Here is a 27,985-nt window from a genome sequence, read left to right as displayed (position 1 = left end):
TCTGTTCTATGATACATCAAAATACTATGATCATGATCTTAGCTCCACTGTATTTTATCCAACATATGGTATTACTTTGAAATCCACTTTCTAGAGAAAGAGTAGAGAAAACTAGCTTACTTATTCTATACTGGAATAAGATAACTCAATATACAAAACACATTCTAGCACATTCTTGTAAGTCCATATCAAATATGCTTCAGTGCAGAAAAAAGAAAAAGGGTAAATAAATTTAACAAGGACTACCTAAGTTTCATCTTTTATATACTTTCTCTCTTTCTAAAGTATGAAGATAAATATTTAAAGATTCCTTGAGTCAGGCTTATGCTTTACTAGTCAGAAAATACCTAGTTTCTAAGATTAATGGAAGAATTTAAGGAGGTAAAATAAGTTATCTAAATTTCTGACCTGAGAACAAGTTAGAAATTTGATCCCCTGATGACTGCTACTCACAAATATGAGTAAAAGAAATGATGTCAAGCAAAAATCACGTGGCCATCCTCAGTGCCTGGCAGCCCAAGTCATTTTCAGAGAAGTTATCGAGAACTGACCCTGATGAAATGGAGTGAGTCATCAGCAGGTCCCTGATAGCAGCCAGCTGCAAAGTCTTACAGTGACTGGTGAGACTGAAAAAAGATTTCCCACAGCTTTAACATGAAAAGCTTCCCTATCAGATTTCTCAATGCTTTCTTCTAGGTTTTTTATATCCAAATTATCCCCTTATAAAACAAAGATAGAAAGAGTACAAAAAGTTAAAATAAGACCTTTTCCTTGTCAAAGTGTACTTTACCTGATTCAATAAAAAGGTCTAAAATCATCTTTATAGTCACTGTCATCTTTAGTATAATTTAGGAGCAACAATGTCTGCATAAATGAAAATGTAAAGCCCCAAGGTAGGCGAGAGACTCCCATATGGTCACTGGGAATGAAATTCAATAAGCCTATTTAGGCAGCTGACTCATTTATTTTTATGTGATTTTGATTTTTTATCATATAAATATCAAACATTTACAAAAGTACACAAAATAATATAATGAACTCCATTATCCATTTTCCAACTTCAACAAGTATCTACTAATTTGTTTCATCTGTGACTACATTTTCCTCTCTACTTTCTTAGATTTTTTGTTTGTTTTGTTTTTGTCTTTTCAAACGTGTTCTTGCTCTACAGTTCAGAGTGAATTTGAACTCACTATGTAGCCCAGGCTGGCCTTGAACTCATGGCAACCCTCCTGCCTCAGTCTCCCAAGTACTTGGATAACAGGCATGCGCCAAAGCATCCAGCTAGAACCTTCCTAATTATTTCAAGTCAAATCTCAGATATTACATCATTTCATCTATAAATATTCCAGTATATATATTTAGAAGGATTCCTTATCTCTAAAAATTCAGTCATCACACTTGAGAAAAATTTAACCAACAATTTTTAATATCATCAGCTCAACTTTAAATTTTCCCAATGGCTCACAATTTTATCATTTTGTTTATATGAATTGAGATCACAATAAGATCTGTAAAGGATTGGGGATTTAGCTCAGTGGTGCTGCCACCTGCCTCACAAGTGCAAGGACCCAAGTTTGAGCCCCAGTACTGGGAAAAAAAAAAAAAAAAAAAAAAATCTGTACATTGTGATATTAATGTCTCCCTTTGTCTTTTTTAATTTATAAATTTATTTTCTAGCTCTCTATTTCTTTGAAAATTTTTGTTATTGTTTTTAATAACAACCTATTTACCATAATGGGGAATTTCCCATGAGGGGGGCTTCTTTACTGTACCCCTACATGGTTATTTGCGAGTTCCTCTGTCTTTCTATTTCTAATAAAATTCAAATTTGTTTGGCTGGCAAGACAGCTTCATTGGCACTGCCTTATTTTAGGAAGCAAGTTAATATTTACATGATAACCTTTGAAGCACAATCTTCATATTCATTAAATCATTAGCCTCTTCATTTGTTAGCTGAAATATGAGAGTCTTTGCTTTGTCAACCAACTGATTACTGTGAGTCACAATTTATAAACAAAAGTCATAAAAATATGCAATTCTTTCCTTTTATTCACCTGTTTCAAAATTAATGAACTGATTTCATAAGATGTATGAAAGGATTTTTTTAAATAGTTATCATTCTGAAATCATGACTTTAAATACATTTTATGATACTGATGCCCAAATCCTTGTCCAGTGGGCAATCATAGTTTCCACTGGGTCCTTTTGACATGACCTACTAGTCTTTGCTAGCTTGCCTGATTTCTAGCAAGATGTTCTAAGCATTATTTCCTGCCCCAAGCATAGATTCAGCCATGTGTACAAAGGTCTTTGGTGGGAAAACAGTACAATCTGACAATAGGAATGCTCACTGCTACCGGATTGGTCCTTGTTTTTAGAACTTCTCAGGGGAATAGCACGGATATATGTCAGTAAATGTACTGTATAGCATATATTATCCTATATTTTATATTGAAACATATCTACATTTAAGAATGAATAAATCCTGAGTTCATATTTATACTCCCATTCAAATCTATAGTGCTTTTGCCTAACTTCATCAATCTTGAATATGTATCTCCTTTATCCCACACTAAAAATTCAAATACTTAATGACACTAACGGAAATATTTGTTTTATCCCACCCCTAACATACATCTGCTCAGGATATGAATACAAACAATGCAGTCAAAATTACAATTACTGGAAATGTTTAAGATTTTTAACATTTCATTTTGTCCTGGTTTATATCACACTAGAGATCTACACGTAAGAGTTCTCAACTTTATAAGTCACTTGGATCTTCTTTGTGTGGTTATACCAATATTCCGACAACAGAGAGAGGTTTGTTTCATTTTCCTTTCAATTTTTTAGGAATTGCCTTTGGGGACGTAATTTTTCTTTGCAATGATGTAAAAGATTTTCATCGTTCCTATACCAAATCTACAAAACAAGACAATTGACTTTTCTTGTCGATTCCACCCAATGAACTTCCATATTTGTTAATTTCGTGATTTTTCTATCCTTAAAAAAAGATATCTGGTCTAAGCAAATATATACATTCATATACATACACAAACTCCACCAAAAAAAATATAGACACTTTAGGAAAAGAAAAATATTATAGTGTTTCTTCAGAAGATGATGTTACCCTCATTTGAGGATCCTAGAGGATGTTGCATACCACATAAAATCCACTACAATGCTGGCCCTTAGAGGAGAAAATGAAAATGCATGTGCAACAATCTCAATGACCAAGGTAACCCAAGCAGCCGTTCACCATACTAAGAAATGTCCGGGAAGCTCATAGCCACCACTTTAAGCACCTCTTTTAATTGTAGAGGCCAAAGGTAACTTGTATTAATCTCATGATTTCTCAATAAATTTGGTGTTAAAATATTTATACAAGTTTTCCTTTTCCTCAAGTGTGTATACACTTTCTGGCAGACTGTGTATCTGAAGTCTCTCAATCCCTTAGATAAACAGAACCAAGTAATTCACTTCTCTTCACCACCTTGTCCTTTTTTCTTTAACAAAATATCATGGAGATCCCTCCATGTCAGAACACTCACATATAGTTAATCTTTTTTTTTTTTTTTTGTACCAGGGATTGAACTCGGGTCCTTGCGCTTGCAAGGCAGGCCACCGAACCGCTGAGCTAAATCCCCAGCCCCCTAGTTAATCCTTTTGACAGCTACGTATTATCCCATTTTATGGATCAAAACAATCCACTCAATGAGCCACATCCTGGTAGATGTCATGGTTGCTTCCAGAATTTTGCTATTATGAATCGTCTCCACGGACTCTTGGATGCACTGTATTTTTCTCAGTGTACCATTGAGTGCTACTACTAGAACTGAGATTGCAATCAAAGTTAAACACATACAGAATTTGCTAGATATTGCCAACTTCTTTTCTGGGAAGGAATATAGTATTTTGCATTACTGCTAGTGTTATTAAAGGCTTAATTCCCCCATAGTTTTTCCAATAAATGAAGTTTCAAATTTTTAGACTTTTGTCCATTTGGTAAGTGAAACACAATCTTTCATGTAGTTCTAATATGTTTCTCTCATCATGTAAAGTTTTAATGTGCATTTGTCTTATGAGGGTAAACATAAATCAGACACCATTAATATTTATTTTGTATGTAGTGTCTATATAGAAAACCACAGGGTAGTTGGCCTTGTGAATCTCTATTTTTAAATTTTTTATTTGTTAGACACATGAATTCTTTATCTAAATTAAAGCCAGCCTTGAAAGTCTGTTTCCTAAGTTGCTATTTTTTATTCTATAATAAATTTTTCCATGTAAATATTTCTTCTCTCATCAAATGTATCAATTTTATACATTATTACTAGCAGACTTTGATATGTAGTTAGGAAAACTGTAATCACACCTAATTTACAGAGGAATTAATCCCCAGTCTCCGAGTAGTAACATTAATGTATAGTATTACCCAAGATTGGGTATCTCTAGTGAGACTAGAGCAATACTTCATCAATAGATCCAGCAAGTGTTTCTGAGTTTCTATGTTATGGCACATGCGGCTCTAAGAGATCATACACCTCAGTGAAAGGCCAAAGAGGTCATTTTTTTCCATGAGTGTTATATTGCATGAAGTTCTACATTTATGTATGTCAGTAAAAGTTTAAATTTTATAGTACAGTGTGAAATCCCTAGCTAGACTACAATGTCCTTGGGGAACGACTTTATATATTTTTGTGTCCTACACAACCTTCGCTAGAGACTTAACCAAGAATGTTTCAGTGAAAATTCGAAGATTTGTAAGTGAAAAAGTCTCCAAATATCAAGACAGTGTCTCTTTTTCTTCAGCTACTTTCACGGACTTTACTATAGACCCTGCTAGATAGGGAATTTGTGGGGACTGCTCTGTCAGGCAAACAACAATCCACTCAAATCAACCCTGGTAAATATTCAAGGTAAAAAGAACTATAAATAATTCTGTTTTTTTCTTCAAAAATTGTATTATGAATGGTAATGCTATTACTTATTTCTTGGTTATTTCTGTATCTCTGGCACCTAGTACAACATATAATACATAGTAGGTTTACATATTTATAAATAATTTATTGGAGATCCAACATAAAAGTAACCAAAATGCTATATATTTAATTTGTATATCCAAGTGAATATCTCATACAAGCACACAGAGCAAAATGCAAACGCAGTTTAAGTTTTTCCAAAGTGAAATGTTAATGCACTTAATTAATGTACTAAATGTGCTTTTTGACTTTGGATAAGAGTGAGAATGAAGAACAGACAAATCCTCAAGCCACACCCCCAGAAACAGCTGGGTATCCGGCAGTTCCAAGCAGATTCTATGTCCCCTCCCGGTCACACCTTCCCCCACTTCCTGCGTTTCTCTCAGAAAAGCTATCAAAGGTGCTCACTGGTATAAGGGATCTGACCCATCTGATAGCTGTAATCGCTGGCACTCTAAGAAGTCACACTCAGCGAATGAGCTGTTGGATCCTCTCTTTGCCTTCCTGCATTTGGCATGTTACCGTTCCTCAGTTTCAGATTAACAGCTACCAAGTACTACTGCAGAGCCAAACACTGTTCTGTTATAAGGATTGAAGGAATCGCCTACATTTGAAAATTTAAAATAAATGCAATAAAATAAATTTCATACACTTCAAGTCAAACTTCTTGCAATAAAACCAAACTCCATTAAATGATCCTCATCTATGTAATTCAGTAACTCAAGTTGTATTATTTCATTTTTAATAAAACAGGAAAATGAAAATATATATTTGTATAGAATGCATATATGTATTTAATCTAAAGAAGAAAAAGTTTACATAAGAAAGGGTAAAACATTCTTGTTGAAGTCTGCTATTTAACTTCTCTCTTTACATTTTGGTTTGCTGTGTAAATATACATGAAGAAAGCCCACTGCAGACTGCAGCAAATGCTAGCCTTTTTTGAAGAGGGAAGCAAGTGCCAGAAAAACATAATCACAGTGTAAACTGGCTATGCTGCACTGGTACTCACAAGAGAAAAAACAGTGGATAAAGTACTTAATAAATTCCTTTTTCTATAAAACTCATTTTTTAAAAATAGAAAGAATGTGAGCTTGGAGGTCAGTGAGTTTTGTTGGATTACACTCCTCCTAAATTCTGTCATCTCCTTTTCTAAAATGGCAAGTCAGCTTCTCACAGACATGTCAGAAATACATACTTCTTTTCCTAAAAATCACTTAACCGCTAAGTAACACTTACCACTGAACACGTGTTTTCTCACAGACGATTGGTTAATTGGATGCTGTCACTTCTAGTCACAGGACATTATAGACAAGGCCTTTGTCAAACAGAATTATAACCTAACAAATCCATCTCTTTTCTTTCAAATAAAATAAAGAGCTCAGGTTCCATATTTTTATACCCTAAAACAACAGATATAGATTATGAAGGGATTTAATATATAACTTAAAATGATGCAGTTATCATAATTACATATATGGCCATATGGCTCAAATAACATCCCAAGGAGCTCAAGAAGAAAGGCCGAATTCTTTTGTTCTAGCAGAAAAATAAGTTGCTCAAAAGATGTTGACAATGGCTAATGCTTGGAAAGTTTTTGATTAAAACAGGATTTTTGTTAGAATATTTATTATAATGAGATTTGAGTTGCAGTAACAATATAAAATTGAAAGCAGAGCTATATACAAAAGGAGTACTGTAAAATATCATTATTTTAGTACAATGGAAAATAAGGTGTTTGTGGTTTTACCCCATAAATTCTGTGTTGTCTGCTCATATGCATTCCTTCTCGGCCTTCCTCTGAACAGCCATTCTGATTTCCAAGCTCTCCTGCACCAGATTCATTTGTGGTGGCGGAACCCACATAATCAACCTCTCCTAGGCTCTACTTTCTTCCTCTGTTTTATTGGCTTTTCAGGACTGATTCACATTCATGCATCACGTCGGTGTTCAGTTACAAGGCAGACAATGAATTTTCCTAATCCATTTAGTGTGCTGACAGAGCCATGTTCACAATTTATAGAATTTCCTTTTAAACATCTACCTATTTCACAGTTCATTAAGATTCAAACTGAACACCTGTGTTTATAAAGGCAAAAGCATTATTAGCCTAACAAGGTGTTAAATAAGGCATTCTGTGAAAGCCTGAACAACAATAACAACAGTAAATATTCTAGACTCTTGACCTATGGAACAAAATGATGTGGACAGCTACCTGCTCCATGCTTGAAGGGCGCAGTAATTGCCATGGAATAACCATAAAAAGCCCTTACTGAACACTAGGGATGCAGCATCGCATCACTTAATTCCTTAAAGGAAGAGTGTGTACAAGGCCATCTTGGTAAATTCACCAAGACAGCTAAATCCACAAAATAGCTAAAAGGAAGTCAAATATGGCTCCTTTCGACAAGTTCTTCACTTGCTAGATATAGTGGCATTTTTTCAGTATTCTGAGGCTCAGAAATCTGACCTTAGCTTATTTTTCTGTGATTCCAACATTTTCACATCATCAATAAAGAGAGAATCAAAACAGAATCCACAGACATTAGAGGGGAAAGTGTATAGTTTGGCACTGCCATCTCCATACTCTCAAAATGGAAAGGGAAAAAATAAAACACAAGTACAGAGGTGGTGACCCCTGTAATGACTGTGGCTCTCAACTTTTTTTCCTGTCAGTAATAAACCATTCTGCAGACCTCCCAATTGAGGCCACCATGATAGTTACTACTTTGCAAGTTTATGTCTTTTTCTTACAGTTAAGAGTGTTATCAATAAAAATTTTAAATGATACCTTTCCCTGTCCAATAAAAAATTTTAAAATGTGAAGCCAACAAGGGGATTAAGTGGGAAAATACAAACTCCACAATAGCTTGTATTTTTCTTTTCCACCAAGTTCCTTAATTTATTAATTTTAAAGACATTCCTTGCAAGTCTTTAAAATGAGACAATGCACCCTCACTGGCACTGGGGTGACGGTGACAATTTTAAAAGCTAGTCTTGTCAGATTCCATTAATTTGTTTCAAAAGCTCTACAATTTTAAAAGCAATGATTATGTAGGGCAGTAAACAAAAGTCTATCTTTAAAAAGACATTTAAATATTATCCTTTGATTATCCTTTGGAGTGATTTAATACGACAGCTTGTCAATCAACCACAGAAAGAAGCTAAAAGGAAAACAAATTATAGTTAAACAGAAAAAGGATCACTGTTGGAAATCCTACCTTTTACATTGTGGCAAATATGATTTCCATGCATTAAAAAAAAAAAATCTTCTATGCACCAATCCTACGAGTCTTCAGACAGTGAGTGGTTCCTCAAGTATTGGGAATTTTCTGAAGGCCCCACAGATAACACATCATCTGGCCTTCTGGGAATGCATCTAGCCCTGCAGTCCCTGGCACTCTCAGGGCACCCTACTCTCTGTCACAGTGGCCTCTGTACCCATGACTTACACCTTCACCATGCAGCGGGGCAAAGGGCCCTTCTCAACATAAACAGGAACGGTGGTTTTACCCACTTAACATCTTCATAGTCAAAAACTTGTTTTTTAGGATTCATGCTGCAAACTGACAGCCCAAGTTTGCTCCCTGGTCATGTTATCGCACTGACTCATCTGTGACTCAGAGACTGAAAAGCGCTGCCACGCTCAGAAACACCTCCTCCTCCCACCAGAACCTTACACAAGCTCTCTAAAAAAAATGATCATGCCACTTCCGTTAAAAATCCTTTTAGCTTTGTATATTACAGATGCACAGCATGTGTATCATGGAAATCAAGAGCACCTGCGTCTCTACCTCTTAGAAGAACATGGTAACATGCTCATGTTCGTTCTTTTACTCTTTTGTAGCCCGGGTGCACGCATGTACGAATATATGTATATATGTAGGAGTGTGTACATATAAAATCATAAACATATTTAAATAAATAAAAACTAAATACTATATAATAAATTCTTCTTAATGTACAGGATTATAGCCTTTCTGAAAAACAGTAACCTCCCTAATGTTCAGCGACATCGTTCAATGTTACGGCCATAGGGTTACTACTATAACCACAATGTCATTATGAGGACGTAAGCCCCAGAGTTATTCATTCATATCTCTCTGCTTAGCCAGAACAGAATTGTGGCTAGTAGGCATTCTTGGAACTAAACTCATCCGTGAAGACAGAATTACCAAACTTGCCACAATCTTTGCTGTTAAGATTTAATCAGACAATATACATCAGCTCCCTGACACAAGGAATCCTTCAGTCTGGTGAGGGTCACAGAGAAAGTATCAGATTCTCCTTAAAAGAGTTCAGAACTTTGGAACCCAGGGACTTTCCTCCACCATTAACTGACCCTGAGCCAGATACACATCCCCTCTCTTAACAGGAGCAACAACATCTAGATTTCTTAGATGGAAAATGATCTATAAAATTAAGTATCTCATGAAAACCCCGCAGGAACAGATTCTTTAACTCAGTATAGCAACCAAAAGGCACTCAATTGGCACTGTCAAAAGCCAAGACCATCAGTTTCTGAAATTATGGGTCTCCCCTTTGTCCAGCATCTTGTATATCATAGAAGCTTGCTAAAATATCATAAAATAATATCTGATCTACACAAGTTTGAGATAAAGTCTGTGCAAGAATCAGCCAATTGAGACATCTCCAAGCAGATGCAGTGACTCTTGATATAATTAAATAAAGAGTGTAACTCCATAAATACAATTTCCTTTCTCAAAGAGAAGAACCAAACGCCTGGAGTGTGGCCTCAAAGAGAACATGCTCTAAACAAAGTCTTAAAAGGGAGGGTGGGGACAAGGGGAAAAAATGAGAACCAAGACCTGGCATGTAAAGGAGCAAGACCCCAGTAATGAATGTAACTGTACTGTCTACCTAGAATGTACCAATAAACTCAATTTAAAATTAAAAAAAATATTGTCAGAGTAATCATCTTAACAATATTAGCCTTTAATTATAAGAGAGATAAACAGATATTTTGAACAATTTACAATATTTAGTCTTCAAAAGAGCTAAACATTTTTTTGTGCCTTCTCTAACTTCTCTGCTTTTAAAGAACAAAAGAAAAATTAAGTCCAATTAGGAGTTTGTATGAACTTATTAGTAACCAGTGATAAGGAGATCACTGGGAGTTTATGGTATTATATATCAGTTCTATGTCAATGAATTGTATGCCCAAAGAGTACTGTTCAATGAGAGGAAGAACCATAAATGCCATTCAAAAATATATATGAAGTAAAAAAAGGCATGAAGTCCATCAGGCAAAGATCATTAATGTGATTCTCCTGGAAATGCTTCAGAGCATCCCTAAACCACCGGAAAATATATATGCACTATTGCATGTTTGCGTGTGTGTCTCAATGTGAGTTTTTCTGGGGAGAAGACTTTGGGTTACATAAGATTCTCATCTGTATAGGTTACTTTTTTAAAGTTATGGATTTTTTTAAGTTACAGATTCCTCCTATGGAGCGACAGTACCCTAACCTGAACATGTTGTCCCTGCACGAATATGAAACGCCTACATTCTTTGTTAATTAGCAAGTGCTCAAGTGCTCATTCATACACAAGTAAAACCTTTATCTGATCTATCTGGAATAGGAGGAATTAGCATAAAAGCAAACACTGCACACCACAGTCATATAACCTGTCTTCTAAGAAGTGTACACAAGAGCTGTCGTGCCTGGCACTTTGGAAATCATTCTGCATTAAAGAAAAACTTACTTGCCAGAAAGCAAAAACAAACCTCTTAAGTTGGTAAAGAACAAAAGAGATGGTCCCTTTAATCATACTTTTATCTCTGCATCATTCTAAGGCATTAAAAAGTGACTCAGTTGGAATAAGAAACTCCAGGGTCTACAAATGCACATACAAAAACTTCAAGAGAATCATAATGCTAAAATACAGAACAGGTAGGATGAAAAGTATTTAGACTCAGCTTGTCCAAATATCCCTAAAAAACCCAGCAATATCAATAACAAAAACAACAGCAATGATAGAAACGTAATTCATAGCCATAACCCTTTCCTGTATGCAAAACACTCTGCACACAGAAGTGTCAAGCTGGCACAGTGACTGCCAGATGAAAGACTGAGGCATGAAGGTTCACCCACGCTCACACTTGGTCGCTTTCACACAGTTACTGAACAGAGAAGCTGATACCTATCTGCACATCTCCCACTTCCGAATGCTGTGTTCTTTCATACTTTACTTCGGATGGCAGAAAAAAACGCTACACATTTATCCTTCTAACTTCTAGTTATATTGATACTTGTTCATTGAAGTCTGCAAAAGTCAAGGTGTTAAAAAAAAAAGCCATTGATATTTCTACTGCCGTGGAGTTCATGTGCTGGTGGATGGGGTAAGCTAGTGTGTAGAAAACATCAAGAGAAGTACCAAAGTAAGAAATTCAGCTTCGAGTCCTTTGAAGCTATTTTTAAAAGTCAAATGTTATGTTAAGAGCTATGTGGCATATCTCTGTGTGTATAATTATTATTCCATTGATTTACTGCACACATGTCAGAGTGTCTGGGCATTTGTACAAGTTTAAACAAACCAACCCAGGAGCCAAGCCACACATCCGCAAACCCGGACAACTCGCCATCCACCTCTCACTCCACCCTTCATCCCACCACCTCCCAAGCACAAAATTCCCACTAGAAAAAACCTTACACAGAGGACATCTGTCATTTATATTATATTCTAACGAGTAGCCAAAATCAGTTGGTGGCACAAATATTACAGAAAAACTAGCAAAAGTCTTCCTGTTCTACAGAAAGGGCTTCTCTGACTTGACAAGACCTTTCAGAAACAAGCCAGGAATCAAATTGCAAGGAGCTATCACATGTGTCCTTTCCTAATGATGAGCAGCATGACCTGCACATGAACCTAAGTTCAGGTGTCTTGTTAGAACATAATCAAACAGCCTAGCTCATCTACTAAACTCTCACCAACTAATCCATCACAGGATAGGTAAGGAGACTTTTACTGAAAGCTAGGAAATCACTTTACAGTACTGCATTCTCATCTGCTGCCAAAAATCCTCTGCTTGTTATCCAATCATTAAAACTAATTTTGACCTAAGTTACTTTCTCTAAGAGACTGACACATTAAGTTAATTTTCTGTTCTATTCCTGTATAAAAAGAGATCTTAATAGAAGAAAAAAGGCAAAAGTAAATTCCTTGGATGTTTCCTGCTGATAAAAATCATTCTTCTCACACTACTTCAAAACAGAAGACTAAGAAAATCATCTCATTTTCTCTGTACACAGAGAATAATTTTTTCTACTTCAAAGCATCATCTCTTCATTTAGTCATTTTAATTATTGAACATGGGCCAGAAGCCATCCACATAATGTCATCACTGCCTTTTTCATGAAATATGTTTAGGTCTAAATTGAACTACATTAATTGGAGAGAGGTAAAATACAGGGAGGGAAATAAGTAAAGGAAAAGAGACCAGGGCCTGCGGAAATGATAAGCGTAGGGAAGTGAGAAGAAAAGCTTTCTTAAATTGACTGTTCTCATTCTTGCCTCTGGAGAGGAACCAACAAGAAACCAGACTGACTATTTGGCCAACCTGACTGCCTTGCTGGTCAAATGTCCTCCTACCCAGTACAAAGCAACACAATTTCAATAACTTTATTAGAAATGTTGGCATTATTGATAAGACAAACTGTGGGTGCAATCGGTTGTTATATGAAGGAAAATTTATACTCTCAAACAGAGGTCAGCAAACTATCTGGCCCCACTTAGAGTAAGAGACCCGTGGAGGAGTAGCTGAGCATTCCAATGCCCACCCAACCCTCTTCTTACAAAATCACGCTGCTATGGGCCGGCAAGCTTTTTCGGTAAAAGGCCAGACCATAAATAATTATCAGAGTTGTGTGCCATACGATCTCTGTCTCAACTGCTCAACTCTGTTGCTGCACCAAGAAAACAGAGATGAATGACAGAAGCTGTGTTTTAATAATACTTTATTTTCAAAATCAGGCAGAGGGCCAGATTTAGCCAAGAAGTCACAGTTTGTTGGCTATCCTAGACAAGTGCTAGATGTGGAAAGTTCTACAGCTATGCTGTCTAAAAGAGTGGCCACTAGCCACATGTGACTAATGATTAAACTTCTTGAAACATAGTTAATGTGACTAAGGTACTCCATTTTAAATGTCATTCAATTTTAGGTAACTTAAATGTAAATAGCCACACCTCGCTACTGGCTACAGGACTGCACAGCACAGTTCTAGACACTATTCACTTCTGCCTCCTCAAAGGAGATACAGAAGCCAACCCCTAAGTAATGGCATGAATTAAATTTCTGCCTTAATAAAGAAAATGCCCATGCCTTAACATTCACAAAAGAACTACACATGACTGAAAATAGTATTTCTTAAGTATATAACAGCTGCATCATTGAGGCCAAAATGATAATTTTGTTTTGAAGCAGTACAGCAGCTACCTATCAGCTGATGCTCAAGTGTATAGGGACTGAATCAGGCCCAAAAACTTTCCAACCTGAAACCTGGTTCCTTTTCCCTCTGGAGACTTTCCAGCACCCTGACTGAGAGCACAGATCTATTAAACAGTTCTATCAACCACTAAGGCAAATCCAAACCTCTCTGCACATTTTAAAGTATTTACAAGTAAAGATGTGGTTAAGCGAGTTCAAGTGAGAACGTCCATGTCAACTAAATTGCCTTCTCCAAAAGGGCTCCACATAACACACTGCCCCAACACAAAATTCAGGGAAAGTCAGCACATTCTTCGCTATATTTGCCACTACTTCTGACAACATTTTTTTTTTTCCACACAACAACTTTTTTGTGTTTTCCTTTCTCAGCAGACTCAAATGTAATTCAGTTAGGAGAAGCAAGGTAACAGGATAATAACATACTTTTTGTTCTTCTAAGAATGAATAAGAAATAACAAGACAATACTTCCATAACAAAATTCACACAATACTAACTTTCTTCAATGGGTAAAAGAACCTTAAAAATTGAGGACAGTTCCAACGAATGGTGCCGGGACACAGACCCAAGTAGATGATACACAACAAAGTTAGGTTAGGTACCTGCTATTCTAATTATTTTATGTTTTTTTGTTTTTGTTTTTGTTTTTTGTTTTGTTTTGTTTTTGGTTCCAGGGATCAAACTCGGGTCCTTGCACTTGTGAGGCAGGCAGCGGCACCACTGAGCTAGATCCCTGGCACTATTTTATGATTTTTGATAAAATTAAATCATTCCAGATCTAATCGGTGACTGTGATTCCCAAATCCAAACTAGCGGGAAAAAATGGTGGGTGGGGGTGTGAGTACGACTCAGACTCTTTTGGTGGCACATCCTGACACCAAGTGACGGGAGGCATATTATAGACTTTTTATAGTCATTAGTGCAGGAATGTTTTCTGCAGACATAATCATGTTTTTGCCTTTGGGTTATTGCTGTAAACTTACCAGAAATGTCATACAAACTGTGACATAAACTAATGATCATACCTTTCTAAAATCCCCAAAAACATCTGGCCCTGGGGGTTTTGATGAGTTCTGCTAAACAAAACTGCTCAGATAGGATATTTCTATCAGTGCAATGCTTCTGCTGTCCAGGGTGTTGGGACAATGCCTTACCTCAGTCTGAAGGATGGCAGCCCTCTGTTCTTTGGCAGTAAGTGACTCTTTAAGCACTTCAATGTGTTGCTTGCAATCTGAATTTTGATTGCTAAGAGTTTCAAGCTTTGTTTGTAAGGCAAGAAGTTCTGACTCCTTCTTTGAAAGTTCCTGCTTCAGTTGATCAATCTGTAAGACAATAAAATTGCAAAACATAAGAAACCACTGTCCCTACCCTTTACCTATGATGATGCCTGATTTTTCTTTTCAATAGCCAGTGATAATTAATCCAGTTGAACAAGCCATGAATTTGCTTAAAGAGGTGGCCTTGGAAATCACACAGTGTTAGAGGTCTGGAGAAGGCCCTACGGGGACAGTAATATCAGCAGATTGCCTTCTACCTCACTGAGGCCCTAAGTTCACAATGAAATGAATACTTCCTGACCAACTCTATTTGTCTATGAAACCTCTCATTCTATTACAACCACAATCCTCAGGAGCATTAACAGAGAGCTACCTAAGGCAATTAACCAAGACATAACTCTACAGTAAGGTAATAAGAGAAAAGAAAACAATGTGAGATAATGAAAAGATGAAAATAAAGTGTTTGTAGATGGGGAGGAGAGGAGGGGGTGAAGGGAGGGCAGGGGTAAGGGGGGAAAAATGAGAATCAAGACTTGTCATGTAGAGGTACAAGATCCCAACAATGAATGTAACTGTACTGTATCCCTAAAATGTACCAATAAACTCAATTAAAGCTGAAAAATAAAAAAAAAGATGACCAGTCAAGGGAATCATTTCACTAATGAAAATCATCAAAAATTGGATGTTTTGGTTTTACTTATACTAAATGTTGATGAAACACAGAAGAACATATAATATACATGAAGTATAAGAATAAAGGAATACAGAAAACATCCATAATTCAATTTATCAAAAAAAAAAAGAAAGAAACACTCTAAACAAAAAGACCAAATTACCCATGTCCCACCTATCTGTACCTCCCTCTCCTCATTTAGAAAAAATTATTACTGTAAATCTTAGGCTTATAATTTCCTCTAGTGCTTTTGGTTTAATATATATTTCTGCACCCATAAGTAATACACTATTTGGTTTTGCATGTGTTCACAGTTTGGAAGTTAAAGTAGGTCCACATAAATCCATGTACAAAGAAGCATTTTAATGAAGCAGAATATTCCATAATAAGACGTCACCACAATTTTTTATCTATTCCGCTACTGACAGATATCTAAGTATGTTCCTGGGTTTTGAGGGTTTTTTTTTCCCCCTATTATAGGACTCTTCTCAATATTCCTCTACATTAAACCTAGTACACGCAGCAGTCATTTTCTTGAATGCCCATCTAGGAGTTAAATTGCTAGACCACATAATATGCCCATCTTAAATCTAATTTAATTAGATAAAGTCCAATATTTTCCAAGTCAGTTGTATATGACCACAAGCACTTTGTAACTATGTCAGTCATTCTACATGTCTATCAATATCTTAGGTTATCAGCCTTTTACACTTTTTTCAATCTGATACGACTGTGATAGATGATCTTTGAGACAACTCCCACCAGTTTCTTCCTACTTGTACACAAACAGCACCACTCTCAACAAGAGGTGGAGTCCATTTGATCTCTCTTAACCTGCTCTGGATTATGAACTGCTTCAATCAAATGAGCACAGTCAAAGTACCTGTACAGCTGTTCCTGCCCTAACCCATAGGAACCCTGGCAGGCTGAGTGAGGTTCCTCTCACTGGAAGCGAGACCATGTTACAAGTCAAACCACTGAGGCTACTGAACTGTGAGGAAGCCCTTCTCAGCCAAAGGTTATGCAGAAACACAGATAGACTTGGTGACAATGGCGGTCCTTCTATCTTATATCATGTCTTGAAGAGAAGAACTTTAATGCTTGATCAATCAATCTGATTTTTGTTTTAGCTTTTTTTTTGTTCACATGCAGAACAGTAGTTTTATTTTCTTAACTAATGTAGTAGCTAGATCTTTACAGTCACTCAGGATTCAGAAAGTTCTTTATATATGTACATGAGACTTATCATTAATCCATGTTTAATATTAAGAAGTTGTCTGCTTCTCTTGATTTATCACATTTTCACCTTTAAAATGTTAATGCAATGAATCACAATGATGGAATTTTTAATACTAATCTAACTTTGTATTACTAAGAAAAACCTTACTTATCCATCATGTGTTACATTCTGACATGTTATTAGGTGCAGCTTGCTAATATTTTGTTAAGATTCTTCATTTATGTTTAGATTAAGATTGCTCTGTAATTTTCCTATCTTACACACTCCTTGTCAAGCTTCAGTTGACTTATTCATTGTTTTTTGTTTTAATGTGAAGTGTTTGTGTAAAATTGGGATTCTTTTCATTCATGTTCATTAGAAATTACCAAAATAATCATCTAAAGCTCATATTTTCTTTTTCTAAGAACAATACTTACTACATCCATATTTTTGGTTATAGGAATATTCATGTTTCTAATTAGTAGGGTCAATTTTGATAAATATTGCCCTCTAAGAAATTTCATTCCATGTAAATTTTCATATTTATTAGCAGGAAATTTTCATAAAACCCATTTATCTTTTCATCATTGGCATCTGCAGTTAGGCCTTCTTTTTCATTCCTAACCTTCTTTATTTTTAACCTCTTTTTCTTGATGAATCCAAGCAGAGGCATGTAACTTTGAATAATCTAATCCAAGAGCCTATTTTGGCTGTGTTAATCGTGCAGTTACATTTTTATTTTCATTTCGTATTTCATTATTTCTTTTATTTTTAATTGATTTCCTTTCCTTCTAGTTTCTTTGGGCTTCTTATGTATTATTTTCTGAACTTTATAAGTCGGATGCTTATCTCACTAATTTTCAGCCTTTCTTATTTTTTATGTAAGACTTAAAGCTATGAATGTTCCTGTCAGTATCATTTTAGTTTAGTCCCTCTAATTCCATTTGTAGTGTGGACATTATTATTCAGTCCTAAATATTTTCTAACCTCTGTGTTATGGTTTAGATTGCGAAGCCTCACGGACTTAGAGGTAGAGCTTTTGGAAGGTGAATGGATCGCGGGAGCTCAGTACTCATCAGTGCATTTATTCACAGTGGGTTGACAGCTGACTTGCTGTTAGGTGGTGGGGCCTGGCTAGAGGCGGGTCACTGAGGCTGTGACCTACAAGACTGTATCTCCATCCCTGACTCCTCCCTTCTCTTTCTGCTTTCTGGCCACCACGACCTTAGCACCCTCCAGACCCTCCCACCAAGTCATTTCTGCCTTGGAGCTAGCTAAATATAAACTGTAACCCTGAGCCAAAACAAGCCTCTCCATTAAATTGTGGGTGTAGGTACTGTATCTCAGCTTTGAAAAACGTGGCTAAGCTACTCTGTTATTAATTCCTCTTTACCGATGAATAATTTACTAGTATATTTTGTAATTTCTAAACACAGATATTTTTATGTTTGTGTTTTTCACTTCTTACTTGCTTTATAAAGAAAATGGTCTATTTGATACTAACCATTTTTAACTTGGTCTGTTTTGTTTTATGATATAGTATATGGTCATTTATCAAAATGAACTTGTGTACTTCAAAAATGTGTAAGTAATACCTGTTGGGTGCAACATTTTATAATATGCACAACATAACAGAACACTTTAAACTGGGTAGTTTAAATTGTGTATACTTGGATTTTAAAAATCTATTTCATCTGCTGATTGCTTAGAGCAGTGACAGTGAACTTTTAAGAGCTTTCACTAAAAATAAATTGGCCCCTGCGACACTCATGCTACAGGTTCACTACCACTGGCTTAGAGGATAGATTACAACCATCCGTTGTAATGTGCAATAATGAATTTATCCTTTTGTATATTTAGCTCTAAAAATTGCTTCTTTAAAGCCTACAACTATCTTGTGGTTAATATTTGGCTAGTATGTCACTTTACTTTTATCATATCTTTCACCCTTTGTTTTAGATTTCTCCTGTAAACGGAATGCAGCCACATTCTTTTATTCCTTCTCATAAAATTAAAGTATCTACTGCATTTGTATGATTTTAATTGAACTATCTCACCCTGTGTTTTCTACGTGCACTATCATTTATTTCTTTTTTACTGCCTTGTTTTAAATTACGTTTGGCTTTCGCTTCTTTTGAGTATATACCCACAAATGAAATTCTTAAAAGTCAAGGTAACTATATATTTAGCATTTTGAGGAACATTTAAACTGTTTTCCAAGACTTACCATTTTACATTCCCATCAGCAGTGTATAAAAGTTCCACTTTCTTTAGTCACTTACCAACACTTTTTATAATCTACATTTTTTAATTATAGCCATTCTAGTGGGTGTGAGGGCTATTTCATTGTGGCTTTATTTTGTATGTCTCTAAGACTAGTAAAAATCTCATGTATTTCTTAATCACTCATAATACTGTTTTTTAAAACTTTGTCTCTTAAGATTTTGTAGTCTTACTCTGACGCAATTAGAGATTTCTTTTTTTATCCTATTTGTAGTACTTGGGCTTCCTGATCTGCAGATTTGTACCTGATATTAGTTTTGGAAAATGTTCAGCCTTTATCTCTTCAAATACGGCTTCTGAATAGTGACCATGTCCCGCATTCCATCTCTATTTTACTACACAATTCTGATTATACTTATCCTAGACCTTACTCTATCTTCTGTGTATCTCAGTTTATCTTTTATGCTTTCTTTATCTTTTAATTTCTTCTACTCCATTTCCTAGTTTATTAAATCTCTCTCCTACTGTGACCACTCTGCTGTTAAAATTATTCATTGAGTTATTAAATTTGTCATTTCCTCATTTCCAGTTATTTTATTTGGACATTTAAAATCTGCATGGTTTTTATAGTCTTCTGAATTTTATTTCCATTTTAAACTCCTTTTATTTATTGAAACTAAGTACTTATATATAGTCTAAATTCTAAAGTCTTTGCCTTCTAGTTCTTTCTGTTCTTTGTACTGGATATCCATTACAGTAGCTATTTTTCCATGAGTCTATGATATTTTTTCTTTTTGCTGTGCATTCATATTTTTGGAACTTAATCTGGAGAAATATTTGAGGCCTATATTGAACACATGTCCTTCTAGCATTTGTCTCTGCTAATATATGGGGACAGTACTAACCAAGGGCTCCTTTAAACACATTACCTATTTTAAGTTTTTTCATCACTTCATACAGCATATCAATCCAAGAGCCAACTGGAATTATAAATTTTCAAAACTAGCTTTTCAACTTTTACTTGGCTCCAAGTTTAAAACAGATTTTATTTTAATTTTATCTTAATTGGAGGATGGAATGAGGAGGCGTTTTTTTAGTTTCTCTTTACAGCAATGGTGTAACTGGGTGAGACCCCAGGGTTATTTGGTGGTGGGAGTGGGGCTCTGATTGGAAGCCTCATCTGTATCAACCAAGCCCTCTTACTCTTTTCTCCAGGGTCCTTGTCACTGTGACATCCACCTGACACCCATCTCAAGTCCCTCCATCATCTGACAGAATAGCAGTAAGAATAAACAACCAGTGTGCTACTTAGAACAGGAGCCTCCTGCTATGGCTTAGTTCTGACACTTGAGATTATTTCTAGGTCAGTAGCAGATAAGCACATTTTTAAATTACATCTTTAAAACAATATATTTTCAGTTAGCACTTCCTGTTGTTTCTATAAACAAAAAAAATGACATAAGGAATAACCAAGCTACTGACGCAACAGCTGAACATGAACAGAATGTAAAGCTTAACAAAGAGTGAGACCCTATTTTGGAGTTACACAACTTACTAGAAAGTTGACTATAGAAGGAAATCCCATTTCCAAGGTATCAGGGAACAAATAAGTTTTATGATTTTGACAAAGACTCTGGGTCTGCTTAAAGGTTTACTTGGAAAAAAATCATGAAAGTTTATCACTGTTTATATAAACAAAAAAGTACTACTCAGGTATGTGTGATTCATGAAACACATTACTTCCTTATACTAATTAAATGAATCATAAGCTCATGATTATTTCTATAAGGCATAAAAGAAGCTCTCTCTATCTCTCTCTCTCTCTCTCTCTCTCTCTCTCTCACGCACACACACACACACACACACACACACACGAATGAAATACAAACAAAAAGAGTGAAAATGAAAATTAGGATTGCCTAAAATGAGAAAAGAATTTAGACTCTGTTGATCAACATGACCAGTACCCTTCTTGGAAGTGGGGTGGCCCCCAACGCATGTCCACTTTTAGCTGAGGACACACTATATATTTCATTCCACATATGAAACTGATTCATCTGAAATTATAGCCCAACAAACTTTCAGCTCTGCACAACCAAGAAAGAGGATGTTTATAATGAAAAAACTGACTTTGTGCTAACTTCCACAAATACCAGATTTGAAAACTGTTATGGGGGTTGAGGTCTGGAAAGAGAAATTTGAACAAAATCATCTTGGTCCAGAGTGGTGTGAAACAGAAGGAAGGGTATGGCAGGCTCCACTTACACCTACTTTCTTCAATAAAAATACTGTAGCTTGATCATGATAAAGCTAGTTCAGTCCATAAATGTTAAAGAAGCAATGGCTTTAAATAGCATTCAGACCGTAACTGCCATGATATGAATTTTATGCTTTTATTTTTATCTTTTTATCAGTATATGTTTGTATGACATAATGTTTACATTCCTTCTGAGGAGTTGGTACAGGTACCTAACACATCTTAATTCATTTTTTATCCCCTTTGCTCCCTCATCCCTCCTTCCATTTCTTCATCCCCTTCCCATCTGAGAAAAAGCTATTATCCTACTTTTTTATTCATTTCTTTCTCAGTGAGTTCATTGTTGGTAAACAGGAATGCTACTGATTTTGTGTGTTGATTTTGTATCGTTCTACACTGCTGAAATTTGTTATTAATTCTAGGAAATTTTGGGGTCTTCTATGTAGAGGATCATGCCATTTGCAAATAATGATAATTTGACTTCTTTTCATACACACACACACACACACACACACACACACACATATATAATTTCTTTCTCTTGCCTGATTGCTCTAATGTTTTGAGTTGAATACTATGTTAAACAGAAGTGATGACAGTGGACATCCTTGTCTTATCTTGATTATAGAGGGAAAGCTTTCAGTTTTTCAACACTTAATATAATGTTGGCAGGAGGTTTGTCATAAATAACTTTTATCAGATTAAGATAAAGTCATTCTCTACCTATTTTCTTCAGTATTTTCATCATGAAGGAATGTTGGATTTTAAGGGTTTTTTTTGTGTGTGTCTACTGAGATGATTATGTGATTTTTTTGCTCATTTCGGTTTATATGATCTATTACACTCATTGATTTGTATCTGCTGAACTATCCTTACATCCCTGGGATGAAGCCTACTTGGTCACAATGTGTGATCTTTTTGATGATTTGCTGTACTCTGGCAGTGTCTTGAGGATTTTTAAATCTACATTCACCAAAGAGATTGTCCAGTAGTTCTCTGTTTTGTTTAGACCCTTGTCTGGTTTTGGAATCAGGGTAACGTTCACTTCCAAGAATGACTTTAGGGGTATTTCTTCCCTTTCAGTGTCATTAAAGAGTTTTGAGGAGTATTGGCTTTAAATCTTTTCCAAAGCTTTGCAGAATTCAGCAGTGAATCCTCCAGACCTGAGCTTTTCTTAGTTAATAGATTTTTTATTACTGCTTATATTTCATTGCCTATTATTTGATTATTCAGGGTTATTATATCTTCTTGGGTCAGTTTTGGTGATTCGTATGTACTCGTCGTAAATTTTAAATAAATATTTATACAGACAATAATAGAAAAAGGCTTTACTAAGGGGAATAGAGTTTCAGAGTAAAAATTCATATTCTTCCATAAAAATATGCCTTTTGCTTCTTTTATAGCTATAAACTCAATAAAAATGGAAAATGATGCAATTGAACATGCATGAAAACTGAGGATGGGGAAGGTCTCTCTGTGACAGCCAGAAGAAAACCCAATCAGAACAACATCACATGCTTCATATGAACTCCATGTGGAGATCAGGCACACTTCATCCTGTCTGAAAACTTCTCCCCCACTTACGTCTGTGACACAACCAAAACCCTGAAAAAAACACTCTGCCAAGGAAAACAGCTTCTTTTTCACTGCAGATACATCTCTCATTTCTAGAAAGTAATATGCTCATTATCATGCAGTTTGGGTTGTAATTCATCAAAAGTTTTCAAGAAAATGTGTTACAAATTCAGAATAAAGATGGTGAACAAAGAGAGCAGAGTGGTTCTGCAGCAAGCACTGAAAACAGAGGCAGCAGCTAATATAGAAATACTGGGATCAGCAAGTGGAAAACTGTGTTAGACTAGAAACAAATACTCGTACAGAAAGAAGATGCCATCATTATTTTAAAAAACAATTATTTATATGGTAATTCCATTCTCAAAGGTGTAATAAAGTCCCTGAAAGTAACTCATGCTTTCCATGGCTTCTTAGATTTAGCTCTCACAGTCTGATTCCTCTGAGCCTCTGGTACTGGGATAAGAATTTGCGATTCCAGCAGAGGAGACCTGAACAAATCAGAAGGCCTCCTAAACTGAACGTTGACTCAGACAACATCCCTGTGCCAGAGGATTTGCTAGATACTGGCCTTTCACCTTGGCTAGCTATGTTTGGTATTCCTGGCTTTACACGCAGAAATTCTAAAACTCTACTTTTATACTTTTGCAACCCTTCCTCCACATTTCCAAAAACTGATGAACGGGTTTTGCTGTTATGTCATATTTATAAAAGCAAGTTACTTCTTCAAGGCTACTTTGATCATAGAAATTTCAGGAGGCTCTACCAGTTCCAATCATGTGCTCAAGATCAAAACAGGAGAGTATGGTCTTCTGCGTGGCCACTTAAAATATTTCCCTCTCCTCCAACCTACATGCTTTTTTCATTATAAGAATTAGTGCAAGTAGTATTCATAGGCTTAGACAAGGAGTCCTGCTCATCTCTCAAAGTAGAAAATTAATAAAAATCAAGTAAAGTAAGGAGCTATAGTCTGACTTAAGCCAGTCAATGAATTTTTAATGGAAAAAAATATAAAAATTCACTCTTACTAGTACTTTTTAGCTAATATTTATCAGTCTAAGAGTACTTATATGACATAAAAACTCATTTTAATTTGTATTTCTTAGAAGTCTATTTTATATATCAGTTTAAATTTATCATTATTATTATTATATTTGGTTATAGTTATAGTTACTTAAGAATAATGTTTAAAATTATTAGCTACTTTTGGAGCCAGGCACTTTAACTGCATTATCTCATTAAGCCCTTATTTAATCTCCTTGAGTCATCTTCTAAGTCTGGCAGTGCTGATCTAATTTTACAGAGGAAAATGTGGCTGAGTGACTTTAGTCACTCTCCCAAGGCCATGCAGCTAGCAAGGGTAGGCTAGAGACTTGCCAGGATCTGGTTTAGTCCTCAGCCTTGTACTCTTTTCACCTCATCCCACTAGGAGATCCCCTCAAACATTCCTCAGGCCTGACCACCTCTGCAACTAGACATTAAAAGTCAAATCTAACTCAAGGATTGATCGCGTCTCAGATAAAGGCGGGCTAATAAAGGCCCCCACTTGCTTGACAAAGACTGTATAAATGCTTAATTCACCTAGACACAGTCCATGATGAAGGGAAGAGTTTGTAAAATTTCTGGCCTTTTTAGTCTCACAAGTGGCTTCAACAATCTCCCACTGCTGAATGATAGAGTAGGAAAGAAAAGCTTAAGCCAGAACAGCAATTTCCGGAAGCTTCTTGGCTTCACTCGTATTTGTGTTTCTGGCATTCACTCCCAGAGTAATCCAGGCTCTGCCTGAGCGTAACTCAGATCACCCTAACTCTGCACTTGCTGTACCTCAGCTCAACTCTCCTAGAGAAAGGGACTACAAAAAAAGAAACCAAAGAGGAACACTGAGCTGGGATACCTATTAGGCAGTCTGTCCTTAGCCCTGAAGGAAATGGTTTACATTAAAATCTACCGGATGTTCTCTTTCTATCTCCAATCTCTATATTTTTGGTCATAATCAGCATCTATTTTAGAGATGGAAAGTTAGCAGAGGTAAACACATTTTTTGTTTCTTTCCCTCACAGAAACACATATGCATAAGTGGTGAAGTAAATACTAGAAATTTCTAGTTCCTCTCTACAATCTGCAAACTCTGAAATGAGTATGCATGTGTTTCGCAGCTAAGAAAAATCATCATTTAAACATTGTCCCCCTCTCCCACCACTTTCTCACAGAAGTCCGCATCACTCTACCCTGCTGTATATTATAATGCAGCAAACAAGACTAAAACCTAGAACAAGGAGAGACATTTAAAAGTGATAAAAAAAGAAAGAAAATTTTTAAAATTTAGTAAAATGGTTTTAATAGAGGATTGGATAAAAACATTTCAAAGTCTCCAGAGATCATTTCGGGATTATTCAGAAATTTAACAGTTATGCATGTATAAAAATATTATTTAGATGCTCACTCCAGTTACAGTCCAAAGTTTAATTTTGAAAACGACAAGCCAATTCTTTAAAACTGGCAATATTAATATAAATTAATAGAGGAGGTTACCCTAATAATATTTTATAAATACTCCATAGCAATTGATAATAATAATAAACCAAATCAGTGAGGGAAGTTCTTTTCTTATAATTATTTTATGGAAGAAGACACTGAAGCCTAGAAAGATCAAATAATTTCAGTAAATGGAAGAATGGAAACTTAAAATCCTTCAGGTGTTAAATGCTATATGAAAGATATCTTACGAGGGGAAAAAATGAGAACCAAGACCTGTCATGTAAAGGTACAAGATCCCAATAATGAATGTAACTGTACTGTATACCTAAAATGTGCCAATAAACTCAATTTAAAAAAAAACAAGATATCTCAATAACAGTGAAATGATTTAACCTGGCTTAGAAAAGCAACACCATTTGAGACTATAACCTTCTAAGGATGGGCAAGAAACTAGGCAACAAAGCAACATTAAAAAAATTAGCAAACTTAGGAGCACTAAAAATTTGAAAGAGAAAGAACAAATTATGTTAATTCCTGAAACAGAGAAACAGCAAAGAAACTCATTAAAAGTGCCTGAACATCACAGTAAGTAGAAACCCCACCAACGGTTTTCTTTAATCCTTTTTTGGAATCTGTATTTCTGAACTAAAAATATTCCACATTATTCTTTACTGTCCATATATTTCATGATATTACATAAAGCAGAATATATGGTACTTGGAAGAAGCATGTATGCAAACCATAACTTTCCAGTCACACCAATAATATCAAAGACTATAACACTGGGCCATACCTTGGTCTTCATAAACTTGGAGTGACTTTTGTAAACCTCTATCTGTTTGATCTCTTCTTCACGGTCCTCGGTGTTCAGCACACCATTGGCTTTTAACATCTGGATCTCATCCTCCAGATCCCGTATGTTTCGCTCCAATGAAGCAATTTTTGTGTCCTTTTAGTAAAAAGGGAAAGAAAAAGAAAGAGCACCATTTTATCAGCACTGTCTAAACAGAGTTTAAGAATGCAATTTTGGCAGTGATATAGACCTGAATTTAGAACAATTTACTTTTTCTACTTCTGAGGATCATCAATGAAATGAGTGAATTCCCAATCAAATATTTTGGGAATTATAATCGGTATTATGTGTCAAAATAATACCAAGAGTTACCTAGGTAGGTTTCACTAACATGCAGGAACTAAATTACTAAAGCAACAATCCCAAAAGAAATCTAAAGTGTCAAAACCCAAAACATGGGCAAATATGTAATTTAGGATATAGTTAAGCATGGTATCTTTTGAATCCGCTAATAAACATAAAAATGGTTCACTCACTGTGTATATCCTCTGGACAGTTTTATAAGGCATGCTTGGAATTTGACTCTAAGGAAAAGGGAAATTCAAACCTACTAATAGGGAAAAGGACTGTCATCTAAAATACAGATATAAGTAAAATTAAATAACTAAATATTGACTTGGTATGACTGCTCCACTAAATACTAAAAATTTATAGAAACTGGAAATAATATATCACAACAACATGATTTACTTGGCAAGGAGTCAAGGCCCTATGTGACAAAAAAACATGACTACCTCACAAAGCATCTCTAACCCATTGACTTACAGATCCAAAAAAATAGAAATATTACATTCAGATGTGGGTCTAAGAAAAAAACAACCAATGACAGACTATACACAAGAGAGTACAGAATAAGAGATGATGCATTAGAAAGTAGAGAAAACAGTTTTTATAGAGGAACCAACACACACACACACACACACACACACACTTCCCCAACTTCAAGAATTAAACTCAAATCAGCCTTGGAATGAAAGAAAGTAGAGAACAGTTGTTATAGAGGAACCAACACACACACACACACACACACACACACTTCCCCAACTTCAAGAATTAAACTCAAATCAGCCTTGGAATGAAACACACCAAGGTTTGACTTTAAGTTTTCTCATTATCACCATTTACCTGCTATTTTATTGTAAATATTTAAGGAACTTATTTTAAATTTGTCAATAAAAGTTAGTGAAAGCAAGCCATCAATTCTTTTTCTTAAAATAATTATCTTCATTTTACCATAATCTGAAAGATGAAGAGTTGCAAAAGTAAACACAATGAATAGGCAATTCTATTTATAACTAATTCATTAAAAAAAATTACAACAAATATAACTGTTCTATCTTTCCAGCTATTACATGATTTTTTTCTATTTACACAGCATATCTAATGGGGCAATATAACAAAAGAATTATTATTATTATCAACACTTATCATTCTATTTAAAAGAGGAAAAAGAACCGTGACAATTACTTTTTGGCCTCTCTTATGTGTTCAGAACCAAGAAATCTAAACACAGTGGATACTTTCATTAATTCTCAGAAAGATCCAAAGAAGATGGAATTGAAAAGATATTGAATTTTTCAAAATTATGAAATTCTACATTATACAGTTTCATTTACCCTAAAAAACAACATATTGATTGAAGTCATCCCCTGTTTATTATCAGATCATAGTGCAATCAAACTAGACATCAATAGCACAAGAAACTATAGAAACTTCACAAGCACATGGAAACTGAACAACACTCTCCTAAACAATCAATGGATTACAGAGGAAATTAAAGAAGAAATTAGACAGTTTTTACAAATAAATGAGAATGCCAATACAACATACAGAAATCTTTGGGACACAATGAAAGCAGTTCTACGTGGAAAATTCATAACATTGAATGCCCACACTAGGAAAACAGAGCGGGCTCAAATAAACAACTTAACGATGAAACTTAGACTCCTAGAAAAACAAGAGCAAGAAAAACCCAAAGCT

The 27,985-nt window shown here is 35.4% G+C and overlaps 1 protein-coding gene across 19 annotated transcripts in view; it reads right to left on the bottom strand.

Annotated features, from left to right (window-relative positions):
- The window catches only part of Erc2 (ELKS/RAB6-interacting/CAST family member 2), a 932,060-nt gene that overhangs the window by 570,507 nt on the left and 333,568 nt on the right, over positions 1 to 27,985 (bottom strand). For all 19 annotated transcript variants that reach the window (XR_004514630.1, XR_004514631.1, XM_033756865.1 and 16 more), the window contains 2 exons: positions 25,946 to 26,101; positions 14,608 to 14,775 (listed from right to left, as the gene is read on the bottom strand). Coding sequence is in view for 17 of the 19 variants with exons in the window: in XM_033756865.1 (XP_033612756.1) it covers positions 14,608 to 14,775; positions 25,946 to 26,101 (324 nt within the window). In the remaining 2 variants the exon portion in view is untranslated. The remainder of the gene's footprint in view (positions 1 to 14,607; positions 14,776 to 25,945; positions 26,102 to 27,985) is intronic.

The sequence above is a fragment of the Fukomys damarensis genome, unplaced genomic scaffold (genome assembly GCF_012274545.1).
Source record: "Fukomys damarensis isolate Sample0158 unplaced genomic scaffold, DMR_v1.0_HiC HiC_scaffold_28, whole genome shotgun sequence".
Classification (NCBI taxonomy): domain Eukaryota; kingdom Metazoa; phylum Chordata; class Mammalia; order Rodentia; family Bathyergidae; genus Fukomys; species Fukomys damarensis.
The sequence above is the reverse complement of the archived record's forward strand: the minus strand, read 5'-3'. Positions and strand labels throughout refer to the sequence as shown.